Source organism: Histomonas meleagridis, assembly GCF_020186115.1.
Source record: "Histomonas meleagridis strain 2922-C6/04-10x chromosome Unknown contig_44, whole genome shotgun sequence".
NCBI lineage: Eukaryota > Parabasalia > Tritrichomonadida > Dientamoebidae > Histomonas > Histomonas meleagridis.
In genome coordinates this window covers 702,022-720,742 of record NW_027150887.1, presented here as the reverse complement: position 1 = coordinate 720,742, position 18,721 = coordinate 702,022, and the positions used below count along the sequence as shown (strand labels likewise).

Sequence of the window (18,721 nt, the reverse complement as noted above, 5' to 3'; positions counted from 1 at the left end):
ATTGGGCGTTCAAGTATATTATCAATAATTTTTAAGCATTTTTCTTTTATTTCGCTTGTAATTTTCATATGAGATCTATCAAATTTTTAACAGAACAGTGAAATCTTTATCTAAAAGTAAAAAAAGATTATCACAAATAAATAAGGACCATATTAGAATAAAAAGAGTATAAAAAATAAAAAACAATAGAATTGATGAATAAAAAAGAATTTATGTTATAATCAATTAGAAGTTATGGAATTTTGTTAATCATTTTTCTTGCTGAGTTTTTCGGCATAAAGCCTCAGTTCTTCGTCTGTAAGTGATTCGCCATCTTGAACAGAATCAGTATCAGTATTAATTGCTGGGAATAAAGGTGCTGAATCAGAGTCACTTGTGGATATTTGATCCAAAACTATTGGGCCTGGGGTATTTGTAACTAAGTTTACATATTTTTGAACATCATTTTCCTTTCCAGAGCACAAGCTTGTGACGCAGCCCATTGTCACTTTTTAGTTAACGTCTTTCTCTGCGTTCCCAAGATAAATTCTAAGCATTTCATGCTTTCTAGAAATTTTTCCAGATGCCACCATATTTTAATAAATACCTCTCTTAATCCCCATTTAAATCTAGCAAAGGAAATTGATCTTTTTAATTCATCTTCGACAAATGAAAAAATTCTTTATCTTTGGCGAAATTCACCAGTTGTTGTTATAGGAAAACACCAAAACCCTTACAAAGAATGTAATTTAGATTTTATGGAAAAAAATGGAGTAAAATTAGCTCGGCGTCCAACTGGTGGGGGAGCAGTTTATCAAGATTTAGGCAATACATGTTGGACATTTTTGTCACCAAATTTTGAGCCAGCCAAAAATATTTCTATTATCTGTAATTCTCTTAATAATTTAGGAATCAAAGCAACATCAACAGGCCGGAATGATATTGAAGTTTCTAATAAAAAAGTATCTGGTTCTGCATTTCGAATTACACAAAACAATTCAATTCATCATGGAACGATGCTCATTAATGTTGACACTAATAAATTAACACAATGTCTAACTGTGAGGGACTTAAAGCTTGAAGCAAAAGGAGTCAATTCTGTAAGGTCACGTGTAACAAATTTAACTGATATTAACCCAAATATAACACATGATATGTTTTGCAAATCAATCATTAATGAGTTTCAAAAAATCAATGGAAAATGTATAATTGAAACAATTAATGAACAGCAACTCTTAAAAGAAAACTCCGTAAAAAAAATATATGATAATCTAAGATCATATAAATGGTTATACGGAAACTTTCTGCAAAATTTCGAAACGAAACTAATTTCGAAGAAATTCGATTTTGGTCTTTTTGATGTTGAAATGTTAATAGAAAATGGTAAAATTAAAAATTGTACATCAGTAAGTAGTGACTGCTTAGAAAATGATGTTGTTGAAGCTTTCGAAAAATATTTGAAAAGTGTAATGAAACAGAAAAAAATATTGAAAAAACTCGAAAAAGAATTTATGGATTCAATGAAAACAAAAAAGAAATCTAAATTTGCAAATGAATTGGTTAAATGGGCAAATACAGAAATATTTAATGAAATTAATTAAAAATGTTTTTTTTTATTATTATTTTAATCCAAAATTTGTTTTGGTTTTTAAAAAAGAGATATTCAAATAAGATTAATGTTATCATCTCGAAAAAAACTTAAGATTTTAAAATATGTGTTGAACTTGCATTATCACAAGTAACATGTTAACAGAGATAAGGTGTAACATGGATTTTGTTTGGAAGTAAGAAACTCAAAAATTTCTTAGTAGCAGTAGCTACAAAAAAACAGTTTTGACGTGATTCATTAATGTTATAGAAAATGCCATTGTCTAAAAATGATATTATTTAATAACGGTTTATGAAATTATGGGCTTGTCCATTCAAGCAACCAACAAAGTTTGTCCGATACAAGACACAACAGAAAAACCGACGTTACACTGAGTTCAATGCTTTGACCGTTATATAGAACAGAAATTTTGAATTAACTCACTCAAATCTTTCGTCAGAATGGTCAAACTGTTTTCAATTTTGAGAATTTGATCCATAAACCAAGCATTTCAAAATAAAGTCAATGGAAGAAGCCAATAACAATGAAATAAAGTTAGAAATAGACCAAGAACACCTTAAAAAGGTATTTTCTTGCCGAAGAAGAGTGTTTAGTATTGCGGAAGACCAGCGCCTTGCTGAGATTGTTGCATCAAAAAAGTATACAAACTGGATAGAAATTGCTAATCACTTACCAGGAAGAACGCCAAGGCAGTGTAGAGATCGTTGGCTTAATTATTTGTCACCAGAAAATTCTTTCAAGCCATGGACCGAAGATGAAGATCGATTAATTGTTCAATGTGTAAATGAAATCGGAACGAAATGGTCAAAGATCGCTAAGCAAATCCCAGGGCGTTCAGATAACTCCATCAAGAATCGTTGGTATTCCTTTCTTAAAAATAAATGTACTGTAATTTCACAAGGAAAAAGAGTACTTAAACCATTTCATCTAAAGCAAAAAGAAAAGGAGCCAATCGAGCAGAAAAGTTCAAGTTGCCTTTATTATTGTCCTTTCGTCCAATATCCTCCAATTCCATGTCAAAATTATTTTAAAAGTGAGCCTGTTTTACAAACAGAAAATTTCGAGGTCTTCTCTATGCCTCCAAAAGAAGAAGAAAATGATGATAACCAAAAATTTGAGAAAATCATTTTAAATCAAATTAACGAAATCGATCAATATCCATTTAATCTCCCAGAAATATTTAATGATTGGACTTTGTAAAATAGTATAATCAATAATAATTATAATAAAATTTACTTAGAAAATAGTTTTTGTTTTCTTTTAAAAACGATAAATTTCCTTTCAATTTTTTAACGTTCGACTTAAACGGAAAAAAATAAATAATTGAATTATGAAATCGAGTTATAAAATCTTCGAATAATTCTGAAATTAAATAAACATGAAAGCGTTCTATCAAAACAACGAATTTACAGTAAATTCAATCTATGTTTAAACAAAAATAATTTTATATTACATTATATTTCCAGGAGCAACATCAATGTTTTCCTTTCTACCAATGGTGTAAGCAATTCCCTTCTCATCAGGGAGGGCAACGTATCCAGGAGATGGTTCAGGATCTTTCTCTTTATATCGATTTAGAATCAGTGTCTTTTGAGAACTCTTCATGACCGCATCGTAGTTTGGAGCGTATTTCCCTACTCCAGGGCCATCGATTTGTATTTCGTCTGGTGGATGTGCTCGGCTTTTAATTGTTATCTTATATCCGCCAGTGGGAGGTCGAGTATTATATTTGCCAGAACCTGGTCCAATTGTTTCAGCAGTGTCTCTTGATATTGTTCTGCGACTTCTAATCGCACATTTTGTTCCATCTTCTCCAAAATTTGGAGGAACATAAGATGGCCCTGGTGTATCTGTCGTAGCTTTTTTGGAAAAGCGAACCCCAATAGTTTGTTTTCTTCCTTCTTTCCCAAAGTAATCTGGTACTTTGTTATATGGAGGATCCATTTGTTTCTTTGGAATATTGATTCTTGAACGAAATGAATAACTTGGAACGCCTTTGCCAAATGGAGCAGAAATATCATATTTTCCTGGCCCTGGCGTATCATTATTATTAAATGATCGAGTTCTTGCATGAAATGATTGTGGTCTATTCTCAAGGTTTCTGTTGATTTCGTAATCAGCTGGTCCTGGAGTTACTGCTTTTGGTCGTTCTTTATATCTATGTCCGATTGAAGTTTGGATAGATCTTTTCATTACTTTATCATAATCAGGTGCATACTTGCCAGCTCCTGGTCCATCAAGCATCTTCTCATCATTGGCGAAATTCCTAGATTTTATTGTGTATTTATGACCATCAAATTTTTTTCTAGTATCATATTTTCCAGGACCTGGCCCAATTGACTCAGGTGGTTCATCAGTTTTCCCACGGAAATGAAATGCACTTGAATGGCCTTCACTGCCAAATTTTGGTGGAAGATAATTTGGACCTGGACTTGAAACAAAATCCCTTTCTTTTGTTCGGATGGATATGGAATGTTTTTGGCCTGTTCCGATTGTAGTTGGAAGTGCTTGATATGGTGCTTGGTTCACTTCAAATTTTTCTTTATAACGATGTTTAATTGTATATGATGGCGCTTTCCCAAAATCAGACGGAGGGCTGTATGCACCTGGGCCAGGTGTTGTCCATTTTGATGTACAATAAACAACTGTTGCAGTGCTTGTCATGGACTGTTAAAGTTTTAACGAATTTTTTTGAATTAACGTTGTAAAAATATTCCCGAAACAACCAAATCAAATTTGAAAGGAACCGGCGCAATTTTGTTGGTGAAAATTTTGGAATAAAGGTTCTAGCGAAGACAAACGAAGAATTTTAACTTGAACTTTGTTTCGGTGCCTATATCCCTATTTCTTTCTTTCCAGTTCAGCCCTATTTTCTTAATGATTCAATACAAATAAAAAAAATGATAAAATTTTATTATTACCAATTTAACTCCTAAATTTTCTAAATTATTAATTTCTTCGATTTTTTTTTTCATAAAGACAATGAAAAACATCATTTCGATGAAATTGAATCCCTGCTTCATATGCATTTTCAAATGATGAATGATTTTGTTCACATTAATGAATAATTTCTTCATTTACATTAAAAAAATAAATATTAATTATAATGGTACAATGGCATGCCATCGACAAATTTGCCCAAATTTATCCAACTTGGAAAGCACTTTTTGCCTATAAAGTATCTATTTTATTAAATTGCTTCACAGAATTACATCAGCCATATGGCTATAAACATCACCAATTACCTCTTATTCCTTGATCAATATTGATGACATTATTATTGTTTAAGTCAATTGACTTCATAATTATAGGTGATAATGTAACGATTTGTTTAATTATAATTATAAATTAAGGGAAAATACCATCTTTTCACCACCCAATGTTTTTATTGCATTTTTTGCACCAATTAAAACATTTATATTTGGTAATTTTTATTATGCTTCATATAAAGTTGAATATCAGAACAAAACAGGTTTTCTATTAAATTTTTTTGGAATATCAGATCAATATCATTTTTTTTTTTTTTTTTATGTTTAAGAAAGAATTTAGCTATGTCTCTATAACCATTTTTAGATGCATACATAAGTGCTGTTTTAAATAACTTGAATTATTTCCAAATAATATTTGAAAACATCGAATTATTATAACAGATTTTAGATAAAACAAATAAATATTTTTAGTATTAATATCAATTCCTTTTTGTTCAAAAAGTAATTTAACTATATCAAAGGAACCATATTTCGCAGCCAACATAAGTGCTGTACGAAATAAAATAAATGATTCCCATATATTATTTTGAAATATAAAATTATTAAAATAAATATTTAATAAAACAAATAAATATCTTTGGCATTCATATCAATTCCTTCTTGTTCAAGAAGTAATTTAACTATTTCTGTATAATCATAAGAAGATGCCAACATAAGTGCTGTACAAAATAATTTGAATAATTTCCAAATATTATCTTGAAATATCTAATTATTAAAATAAATATTAAATAAAACAAATAAATATCTTTAGCATTAATATCAATTCCTTCTTGTTCAAGAAGCAATTCAACGATTTCTGAATAACCATCGCAAGATGCCAACATAAGTGCTGTACAAAATAATTTAAATAATTTCCAAATATTATCTTGAAATGTCAAATTATTAAAATAAGAACGATATAATATAAATAAATATCTTTGGCATTAATATTAATTCCTTTTAATTCAAGAAGAAATTTAACTATTTCTTTATGCCCATTTGAAGATGAAATAATAAGTGATGTATTATGTAAATTGATATAATTTTAAAATTAGTTTTGAAATAATAATTTATTTAAATAAGTATTAGTTTTAATATTATCGTCAATTCCTTTTTGATCAAGAAACAATTTAATTATTTCTAAATTACCTCTTAAAGATGCCCAAATAAGTGCTGTTCTAAATCATTTAAATAATTTCCAAGTATTACTTTGAAATATAAAATTATTAAAATAAATTTTAAATAAAACAAAGAAATATCTTCAGCATTAACATCAATTCCTTTTTGTTCAAGAAGTAATTTAACAATTTCCGTATATCCTTTTTCAGATGCAATAATAAGTGCAGTTTGAATCAAATTAAACAATTTCTAAATATTATTTAAAATTATTAAATTACTGAAACATGTATTAAATAAAATGAATAAATATCTTTAGCATTAATATCAATTCCTTTTTGCTCAAGAAACAATTTAACTATTTCCAAATGACCTCTTAAAGTTGCCCAAATAAGAGATGTTCTAAATAATTTAAATGATTTCCAAATATTATTTTGATATCTCAAATTAATGAAAAATCACCAAAATAAAAAAAATATATATCTTTAGCATTAATATCAATATCTTTATGTTCAAGAAGTAATTTAGCAATATCTGTATTCCCATTTCTAGATGATTTTATAAGTGCTGTTTCAAATAATTTAAATAATTTCTAAATATTATTTTGAAGTATCATATTATTTAAATATAATCTAAATAAAATAAATAAATATCTTTAGCATTGATCTCAATTCCTTCTTGTTCAAGAAGTAATTTAACGATTTCTGTTTTTCCATATTCAGATGCATACATAAGTGCTGTTCGAAACAATATAAAGTATTTCTATATAATATTTTGAAACACGAAATTTTTTAAAATAAATATTAAACAATACAAAGAAATATCTTTAGCATTGATGTCAATTTCTTTTTGTTCAATAAGTAATTTAACGATTTCTATATTACCATTTTTAGATGATTTTATAAGTGCTGTTTCAAACAATATAAATCATTTCCAAACAAAGTTTTGAAAAATAAAATCAATAAAATATATTTTAAATTAAAGAGACAAATATTTTTTACATTCATATCAACTCCTTTTTGCTTTAAAATATATTTTGTCAATTCGACATTTGATAATTTTATAGAAAATAATATGATCTTCCTTGGAATTTGATGAAATATAAAGAAATATTTGATGAGAAATATATTTCCATGTTTAATTGATATTTTTATCATTGATTCATCTATTTTCATTCCATTCTTTTGTAAAAATAATAAAATTTCGTAATTGTTACATAAAATACATTTTTCACCCAATTTTTCCTTATTTTTAATAAATGAATTTATGTTTTCATAAAGATATTTAAAGATATCATCTCGATGGAATTCAATTGCTGTTTCATATGCGCCTTCAAATGATGAATGATTTTGTTCGCATAAATGAATGATTTCTTCATTCCCACCTGCAACTGCATATTTACCTGCGTTTTCCACTTTTGCTCCACTCATAAGTAAATATTTAAAACATTTAATTGCTCCAAAAAATGCTGCATATTCGATTAATGAAGCACTATACTGATTAATAAAAGAACATCTTTCATAAAGTGATGGTATAACATATTGATTAAAATCGAAATTTATTTGTGATGAAATTTCTTGAAGTTTTTCTATTTCATCATTTCGTATTATTTTTGCAATTTCATTCGGATTAACTCCTTCATCAATTAACTTTTTATGAAGTTCCCAATCATTCTTTGATAATTCTTCAAAATTTTTAATGATTCGCATTCCAAAGCGATCATAACTAAAATCTTTTAGATCATTTTTAGACATATATTGTGCAAAATACAGATTTTTTTGTTTATGTAATCCTATTGATTCAATCATTTCTTTTTTGATCATTTTACTTATAAGATAATTTGATTCTTGAGTTGATAGTGAAATAAGGATTTCAGTAAAAATTTTTATTACTTTGTTATTTGAATTGCTTATAATTTCTTTTTCTTTTCGTTCTAATTCTCTTAAATATTCAAAACATAATTCATCTTGAAATTTAACTATGAAAAATGAATATATAATTCGAGAAACAACAATATTAAAAGAATATACGAATTCTTCACTAATATGTTTCAAAGAAGAATCTACTGATTCTTTAATATTACTCATACTCAAGCCAAAAATGATATGTTCAAGAGATTGCAAAATTTGAATATCGCCTGTTTTATCACCGATTTCTTTGGCATCCTTACTGATGTGTGTTTCTGTGCTTTGCATGTACAGATGTATGTATATTTCTTTTCTTGAAGTGGCATGTTTTTCTTCAATGGTTTACTCTAGTGTAAAATTTACGTTAAGATGACTGAAATGCAGTATAAGCGATGTTTTCGTTTATATCAATGCCATTTACACCTCTGCATATAGGCAATATTAAAAACAGAATACTATTTATACGTTAATCTAAATCGAGAAAAATAAATCGATATTGTAAAATCATAAGTGCAATTTTTTTTTGAAAAGGTTTGTTTGAGCAAAATATTTTCCCCAAAGGTTCCTAAAAATTTATGCCTAAAAAAAGAAGAAATAATGGCCGTTCAAAAAAGAATGCAGGGCGTAAACAAAATGTTAACAGCATGAACTGCGGACGTTTGGTACCACGTGATAAAGCCATAAAGCGTTTCATGATTAAAAACATTGTTGATGGCTCCTCTGTTAAAGATGTTATGGATGCCTCGAACTACGAAAATATGAATTTCCAAAGAAATACCAAAAATGTTTTTATTGTGTTTCATGCGCTTGTCATCGTCGTATTGTTCGTGTTCGTAAAGCTAATATTCGCCATTTTCGCATCCCTTTTTTTTTGCTCCAACAAACTAAAGACACTGAACATCGTTCTGGGGAAGAAGTTTATACTATAAAAAAGACAAATCCAAATCCCAGCTCAAATGAGTTGAGAATTCCTAATTTGATTCATGATATAATTTTTAATTTACGAATGAAAATATTTCACAATCAGTAACTTCAATAATTCAAATATTTGATGAAAATATTGCGTGTTCCCTAAATATTTTTATTGTTCATATGATATATATATATCATTTGTTATTCAAAAAAACGATTCTGATATATGTTTAGAATTCATTTTAAAAATACAAAAATATGAAGATACAAATAAATCCAAACCCAAAATATTAAAAGTTTTTAAGAGGTTTCTTCTTAATACACATACAAACGAATCGTTTTATCTTCTAGAAAAAATGATTGAACAAAATTTAATCAAATCAAAATCAGTAAAAACTTTAAAATATGCATATTTTGGACATTACAAAACGAAAGAAGAAAACATATGTAGTACTTACAATGATTATATTTTGAGTCCATTTTCTAAAAATATTGAAGAACTTTCAAAGAATGATTGGGAACTTCATAAGAAATTAATTAAAGAAGGAATAAATCCAAATGAGATTGCAAAGATATTTCGATATGATGAAATCGAAAAACTTCAAAAATTTTCATCTCAAAGTGATTTTGATTTTAACCAAGTGATTGAATCATCGATTTATGAAAAATGCTCATTTATTAATAGGGCATATATTCCATTAATTGATTATTCAGCATTTTTTGGATCAATTAAATGTTTTAAATATTTACTTTTGAATAATGCAAACATAAATAGTGCAGGTAAATATGCAGTCGCAAGTGGTAATCTTGAGATAATTCATTTATGTGAACAAAATCATTCGACATTTAAAGGTGCATATAAAACAGCAATTATGTTTCATCAAAACGATATCTTAAAATATATTTTCGAAAACAAACTCGAAAAAATCAACAATTTGAAAAAATTAGGAGTTAAATGTATTTTATATCATAATCGCGAAATTTTTGATTATTTACATGGAGTAGGATTGGAAAATTATTCTGATTTTTTAGTTGTATCAGAAAAAATTGGAAATATTTTTCTTTCCAAATATTTTTATAACAAAAATTTATTTTATGAATTTTATTTCCCAGCAAAATCAGGAAATATTGAACTTGTAAAATATATATTAAGACAAAAATATGTTGATGTTAATGATATAAATTTTTGTTTGTTTTATTTGAAATTTATTTGATTAATTTAGGAATATTTCAAAATAATATTTGGGAATTTTTTAAAATATTTAAAACAGCACTTATATATGCATCTAAAAATGGTCATACAGAAATAGTTAAATTACTTCTCAAGCAAAAAGGAATAAATGTTAATGTTAAAGATGTTCACATTGTATTATTTTTCGTTTATTTTAATAGTTTTATATTTCAAAAATATTTTTGAAAATTGATCAAATTATTTGATACAGCACTTATGTGTGCATCTCACTATAATCACGCAAAAATAGTTAAATTGCTTCTTGAACAAGAAGGCATTGACATTAATGCTCAAGATATTCATTTGTTTTATTGAATTTTTATTTTTATATTTCGATGTTTTAAAGTAACATTTGGAAATTATTTCAATTATTTTATACAGCACTTATGTTTGCTTCAAGATATGGTTGTATAAAAATTGTAAAATTACTTCTAGAACAAAAAGGAATTAAAGTTAATAAAGAAGATATTTATAATAATAATTTGATAATATTTCATATAAATTGTTAGGAATTATGAGAAATATTTGGCACAGCACTTAAATTTGCATCTTATTATGGTTACATTGATATAGTTAAATTACTTCTTTCGCAAAAAGGAATAAAAGTTAATTCTAAAAATAATTATACAAATATTTTAAAATTTCAAAATAATACATGGAAATCATTCAAACTTTTTCTTACGGCACTCATGTTGGCATCCCAAAATGGACATATAGAAACAGTAAATGCTCTTCTTAAACATAAAGAAATTGATATTAATTATCAAGATATTTATTCGTTTTGTTTGAATTTTTCATCCAAAATTTGATATTTCAAAATAATATTTGGAAATTATTTAAATTATTTCAAACAGCACTTATGGTTGCATCTTCAAATGGTTACACAGAAATAGTTAAATTACTTCTTGAACAAGAAGGAATTGATATTAATGCTAATGATATTTATTTGTTTTATTTAATATTAATATTAATAATTTGATATTATAAAATAATATTTGGAATTTTTTTAAATCATTCGAAACAGTTTTAATTTGTGCATCTATAAATGGTAAAATTACTTGAACAGAAAGAGCAATAGATATTACAAATGTTTTGATATCTAAAAATCTAGAACATGTTTTAAATTAATATTAATTTAAATAAATATCAATGATTTCCAAGCCCAGTTTTTTTTAATATTACAATTAAATCAATATTCATTGTGATCATGTTTCTGAAAGTTTTTAGCAATGTTTTATCACATAAATGGTAAATATGGGCATGCATCTAAATGTAAGTGTTCGGTTTGAAATTGTTTGTGTGTAATCATATTCAAATTTTCGTTGTATCGTATATGTCATTTTTTTTCGATAGAATATTTTAGGCAAAATTATTTGTATTGAAAACATGTTTTATTTGCATGGTTTACGAAATCCGATACGTTCAGTTCACTTTAAATCCTGAACCTATCGTTTGAAGACAGGAACATTTTTTTAAGAAAAAATCAATCAGAAATTGTTTTGAAAATCGATATTGCCCAATACATTTAAAAAGCAATAAAATAATTAAATATATTTATGATATTGATGTTCAAGATGATCAAATCAAACATACCATCAAAACGATAAACCAGATGAAAAATTCTATTAGCATCAATACGAAAAGAACAATTCCAACAATGGTTAAGATTTTCCCGACTTTGCTTGATGTTCCTTGGGAAGTTGTTGCTCCAAAAAAGACCTGTGGCATGTCAACGTAATTATTTGGTATAAATGTCGAATTGACAAAATTAAGATATGCTTGAGAAGTCGATATTAACCCACTTCCTACTCTGCTTAAAGTGTACTTTCCATCCATTTTCATTGGATATGAACCAGTTTTACATCTTTCGTTGATACCATAATACTCACTTATATATGATGAAGATGGACACCAAATTTTGGTATAATCTTCATAAGTCTGAATGTTTCGGGTGCTGACTTCACACTCAGTGATGGTTTTATATTCAACAGTAGAAAGATTATCTGAATCTGTATTGAAATCGAGCTCATATTCATATTCAGCTGCACCATGAAGCGTAATGTTCAAATGATATCCAAACATATTGTGCACTAGGTAAAAACTAAATAATCTGCTATCGGTAATGGTTGGCATCATAATAGAAAAGTTATTTTGAATTGAAATGGATTGATTTGTTTGGTTTGAAACGAAGTAGATGTCACGTGGTCTTTCAACAGATGGAGTCAAAGGAAGTGAAACCAAAAAAGCGAAAACTTGATCAGATCCATCCACATTTTGGGCCCAAAGAACACCACCATATATTGTCATAATGAGGCTTCCGATGGCTACAATTATGGTTTGGACAAGTACAGTAATTAATACGCATTGTTCGCAATCATCGCAACACATTCTTAGTGCACTTGGGTAATTTTAAGTTGTTTCAAAATGTTGTCATGTAAACGATAGAATTTTGAATATTTTCCAAACTTCAAACTGTTTGCAGGCAAACAGTGTTACAAATTTATTTATGAAATATAATTTAAATTTGTATGTATAGCTGACAATCAAAAAGATATCTAGTTCAATTGAAAAATTATAAATTAATAGTTATTTGTTGTAGAAAAAAATATTTCATATTTAAAAATAATTGAATAGTTAATTTTTTATAATATATACAAATTTTTTTAATGGATTCCAATAGGCAAAAACGGTCGCATGCATTGAAATATTGGCTACTTTCTTCTCAGAAAGAAAAATATTTTTTTATCCAATACCAAATTCCACCCATGAAAATAGAATGATAAATTTGTATAAACAAATATGCCATTTTATGCCCATAAAAATTTCATGAATATAAAATTCATAAACTTTGAAATCTGTTGATTAATTTTTGTTTATTGCACATTCGCAAATTTGTGCTTATTAAGGACTTTTATTAAAGAACAGTATCATTTTCATCATTTGAATGCAGAATTAACACATGCAAAACTTTTTTAATACAAGCAACTAAACGCACAAATAACAATTAATTGAAGCACATTAACTTTCAGCTGGATAAACAAGATGTATTAAACGAATAAATAAGATCTAAGAAATATTAAACTAGATAACAAATTAAATACATATATATCAGTGGATAGTATGATAATGACATAATTTCACAAGCTAGTTCTGATCTAAAACTTATAGTTAATGTTTTAATAAAAATGAAATAAAATTTGTAGTTGCATTTATGAAATAACCAACGATTTCATGAATGACACTCTAGGCATAACCGATCATGAAAAATTTAGTTGCCTTTAAATTATGATTTTTACATATTGTAATCGAATAATATTATGAATATTCATAATTTTTTACTCAAGATGATTTTTAAGTCAAAAGTGTCAGCGTCATGTGAACTAAAATACGCTGTTTAACCGCAGGGTGCCCCGTCAATTAACGTTTTCTCATCACTTATCCTTCATGATGTATCCTTTGTTTCTTCTTTCATTAATGGCTTCAGTATATTACAACACCCAAACAGATAAATTCATGGTCATGGAGAATATGTACGATGAGCATGCTGTAGCTCGTGGTATTCTTGATAATGGCAAAGGTGATGGCTGGACACACTTACAAATTGAAGCCCCAGCTCACGATGACTATAAAATTGAAGGACGTGCAATTGGGTTTGTTGAAGGGTATCTTACTCGTTCACTTTTCAAGAATCATTATAATAATGTCATGAACACTCTTTGTCAGAAGTATGTTACCTGTGATGACCAAGGGAACCTCCCAACAGAGATCACAGATTTTTTCAAAATGAATTATGAAGAAGTTAATACTTATTTAAAAAGTCGAGGTGAAAACTATGATAACTTCACTTCCAGTTGCCTAATAGGTATGTCTCAATTTAGAGGTCTTATTGAAGGATATAGTTATGACAATTACGGCAACTTAACAGAAAATGAATTATGGCTATATCTCAATCACGAGTCAATATTCAATCTTGCTCGTAGGTACGGCGTTTCCAAATTCACAGGTGAGTTATATTCACAAGGCACATGTTTTATTTCCCATTCTGGTAATTTCCAAGATATCTTTTTTGGCCACAACTCATGGAAGCCATATGGCTATTCACAACGTATTGCCAAGCGCTTCAAAGTCAAATTCCACAAGGCTCCAGTTGAACGGTACACTTTTTCAAGTTATCCGTTTATGCTTCATTCATCCGATAACTTCGAAATTACTGATGCAGGTCTTGTTCACATGACATCTTCCATTGCCATCAATGATGCCATTCACATTAATCCATTATATGAATATCTTCCAACATGGCTCCGAAGTTATGGCGCTACTAAGTCATCACAGTCGGCTTCTATGTGGTGCAACAGTTACAATACCAATGTGCTAACGTTAGAAGGTCTTGAGCATGTTGTTGTCGATCTTAAGCAATTTAAGTACAAAGAAAGTTTTCATGAAAACTTCTTATACGTTTTGGACGAGATCCCAAAAGAGGTCAAAATAAGAGATTTCTCTTATGTTATGAATACTAATTATTATTTTGTATCTGCTGATATACCTCATATCGAAGATATATATATCCACGCAGGTTACCCAGACTTAGCAGCTATCGATCCTAAAATGTATTCCAGTGATGAGTCGATCAGATATAAAATATTTGAGAAATTCCACGGATTTAATACATATGAAGAATTGAAGAACTTAATGAGATTGAACGACTTAAACTTGGCTGAACAAGAGGGGTCACCTAAATATGCTTCTGCTGCAAGATATGACTTGTTACAGCAAAACAAAGAATGTTATGGTGCAATTGACGCAAAAGTGACGTCGCTCAGAAGGGTGCTCCATTTGATATGGGAGGGTGCCCCAAGTCCAACATACGACGATGTGAAACCGTTAGTGTTTTCTGAAGAAGAGGTTTGCAGTAACACGCCACATGAAGGCATACCTGATAAGCTTCAATACTCTTGGACACAAATTAGTAGTATGTCAAGTATGTCAAGTGATTTATAAAAAGTTTAAAATTTATTTTCTTTTATGATAAAACTTGGATAAGTTCTTCAGGTAATATAATGTCTTCGTTTTCATTTTTTATGTATTTTATGATTCGTTTTAAAGAATTTAACGCAAATAAATCGGATTTTTTGTCATGAGATAATTTTAGATATTCATTTGATAAAATATAAGTTACATTTTGTATGTTATCATTGAGCATAAATATTAAAACTTCGATTAATAAAATTAATAATTTTCTTTCATTTTTAGTATATTTCATTAAAAAAATTCCATTTCTGAATAATTTTTGAAATATAAACATTGAAATTTTGTTTGATAAACAAGAAACAAAACGAAGAAATGTAATTGTTGTTTCAAATTTGTTATTTCCCGTTTTAACCAATTTACAAATCTTCGAAATAAATTTTTCATTTCTTTCCCAAAATGTAATCAACAAATTATCATTTTTCCTATTAAATATATTAAACCAATTATAACTTTCATTTACATTACATGTTAAATAAGAATTTGAAAAACAAATTAAAACGTTTAAATTCGTTGATATATTTTCATTGATATTAATTTTTGTTATATCAATTAATTTAATATGAACTTTTTTCTTCATGAAAATTATTGACGTATTTGGATAGTTAATTAATATATAATATGAAATTTTTAAGTATTCTTTATCATGAATTGTTGTTGACCATAAAACATTTGCAATTTTTTCAACAGTTTCATCATTAATTAATGAAACCACAAAACTATAAAATTCATTATTTATTAACCAATAAGAAATTATACATTTAAAAAGATATGAATCAACAATATCATTCACATTAATTTTAGGTATCATTTTTATTATATTAAATGCAATTAAGAAATTTGATTCGTTTTGACAATTAAATCCTTTAAATGAAGAAAGAAAACTTTTTGGTGAAATAATGGCAAAAAATTCATTTAATTTTGGTTTCATTAAATCAATTATATCGATTAATGATTGAATTATTTTAATTTCTTTTAATGAAAATGAAACATGAACTTTAATTGCATAATTTATTTGATATGAATAAAGTAAAAGTTCATTTACAAAATTATGTTTTTTAATTATAAAGCAAATTATTTTACTAAATGATATAATTGGATAAACACTAGATAAAGAAAGTGTTTTCTTATATCGAATTGATATAGAACAAAGTTCATTAAGTTTATTCATTAATATATCAAATAAATTTCGAAGTTGAGTTTTTGAAGAAGTATTAAAACAAGTTAAAACAAATTCACAAATTGATTCCCTCATTAAAAAATCAGATGAAAATAACCATTTCGTAATCCATAAATCCGAAAATTCAATCATCGGATTACAAAAATCAATATTAAACTCAACAATTTTTATCAAAAACACATCAAAAAATGTTTTACAATATAAAATTGATTCATTTTCAAGTAAGTTAAATAACAATGAAATATATTCGTTATTGTTATTAGATTTAATACTAATTAAAACAGAAAAATAACCTGAAAATAACTCAGGTGATAATTTCGATGAAAATCTTTTTATAAAATGAAAATATGTTTTTGATAATTCAGGAAAATCAATAATAAAAATATGTAATAAGTTTTGTAATGATGAAGAACTAATTTTAGATTTCGAATAAATACCTAAAAATTCATTTGAAAATATTTTTGATTTATATTTTTCTTTTATATCTTTTGTTTCGAATAATAAAATAAGTAATTTAAATAAATTATTTAAGTTGATTTTTAATAACACATTTTCTTTAGGTTTTTCTTTTGAATATTTTGGAACTTGTTCATTTAAAAAGACAAAAATTGTTTCTAATAAATTTGAATTATTTTCTTTTAATATTTCATTAAATTCCAAAAAAGGTTCAAAGAATTCATCAAAATTATTCCAATATTTAATAATAATCGGAAATTTTGATACCAAAAAATCAAATAACTCTTTATTTGGTTCATAATCACATAATTTAATGGCTTTAATTAATAAATCTGAAAACTTTGAACGCGTAATTTTATTGTTATTATTAATAATCATTGAAAAAATTATCGAATGATTTTTTACTATATATTTAGCAAATTCTTTATCAATAATAGAAACACATTTTTGGTAAAAAGATTCAATTAAATCGTTATCTTTTGATGTTTTAAGTATATTATAAAAATATGAATAAATTAATGGATAATATGTATAACATTCGGATAATATAAAATTCGAATAATTTTGTTGATTAATAACATTTTTATATATAATATTTTGAATCTGTTGTAGTAATAAATTTGAAATTTGTTCATTCATTAATAACTTTTCTTCATTATTATGTTTTTCTTTAATAACTTTTTGATAAACAAGTAAATAAGCATTAGAAGAAATTTGAGATTTAAAATCATTTAATTTATCTTTTTTGACTTCTTCGACATTTTTATCATTAAAACAAAACCATTTATTATCAATTTTACAATACGAGAAATAATGACCAGAAACAGCAGTACCAATATGTACTACAATACCAATTAACTTATATAAAACTTGTTTATTATCTTTAGTAATCTTTGATATATCTAAAACAGAAGGAAATTCAAAACAATTGTTTAACTTTTTACGTTTTCCAGTATTGAAATCATAAGTAAATCTTTTTAATTGTATAAACAAAATTTTTGGTGATTTTAATATTTGGTGAAATCGTTTTATATTAATATCACCAATATCTTCAGCTTTATAATTTAAATGTATATCAGGTTTTATAAAGTTATTAAATGAATCATTAATAGTTAATTGTTGTGATATTTCTATTGGATAAGTCGTAAATTGTTCTTTAGATTCATTTTCATATTTAACATTTATACCAATTGATTTATGTAATATTATTCCTTTAAATATATCAGTTGAATGCGGAATTTTTTCTTCTAATTTATCAAGTAATAATTGTAAAAACTCTACACTATCTTGTTGTTCTTTAGTATTAACTATTTTATTGTCCCAACCTTTCCATAGTTTAAAAAATTCAGAAGTTGTTACATATTTTGTTGGGAAAAATGACATTCGAGCAAATAAAAGTTGTAACTCATATTCCCATGAATCCTTATCAGTATTTAAAGATAAAATTAATTCTTTAAATTTAGGAATATTAAAAAGTTGTTGGAAAATTGAATTCGCATAACATGTTGAACCTAAATTTTGAAGTCCTTTTAATTTGTTGAAATATTTATTATCGATTTCAATTGTTTCTGTTTTATTATTATTAGTAAATTCATTAATTCGAGTAAAAGTTTCATTTATTTGCTTTAAATTTGCTGGTTGTTTGGATAATATTTTTAATAATTGATAAAAGTTTTCATTTAATGAATAATAATGTTTTGGATTAAATAAAATCGAATTTAATAAAACATTTAAAAGTTCATTTGTATTAATTTGGTCAAAAATTTTAAATTTGAGTAAAGTATTTATAATATTATTAACAAATTCATCATTTGGATATTGATGAATTAATTGTTCATATGAATTATTAAATGTTTTGAATTGTGAAATAAAAAATGTAATTAAACATTGAAATGTTTTAATATCATTTTCATTAATTTCAGTTTCGAATAATTGGTAAAATTCGGTACAATTTGAAGAGTTTGAATTAGGTAAAACTTCAAGTAAAATTTCTTTTATGTTATTTTGTTTTTTAATAATATTACAAATTGATTTACGAATTGCAATATTTTGATGAAA

General features: G+C 26.3%; 2 protein-coding genes across 2 annotated transcripts; one reads left to right on the top strand and one right to left on the bottom strand.

Moving 5' to 3' along the window:
- Window positions 1–3,037: 3,037 nt before the first annotated feature.
- Window positions 3,038–4,252, bottom strand: GO595_006528 (uncharacterized protein; the record flags this gene model as incomplete). The annotated part of the gene is made up of 1 exon (XM_067919891.1): window positions 3,038–4,252. One exon carries the CDS (start codon window positions 4,250–4,252, stop codon window positions 3,038–3,040), a length of 1,215 nt encoding a protein of 404 aa, XP_067773406.1.
- A 9,194-nt stretch (window positions 4,253–13,446) lies between these two features.
- Window positions 13,447–15,000, top strand: GO595_006527 (Phospholipase B; the record flags this gene model as incomplete). The annotated part of the gene is made up of 1 exon (XM_067919890.1): window positions 13,447–15,000. One exon carries the CDS (start codon window positions 13,447–13,449, stop codon window positions 14,998–15,000), a length of 1,554 nt encoding a protein of 517 aa, XP_067773405.1.
- Between the last annotated feature and the right edge of the window lie 3,721 nt (window positions 15,001–18,721).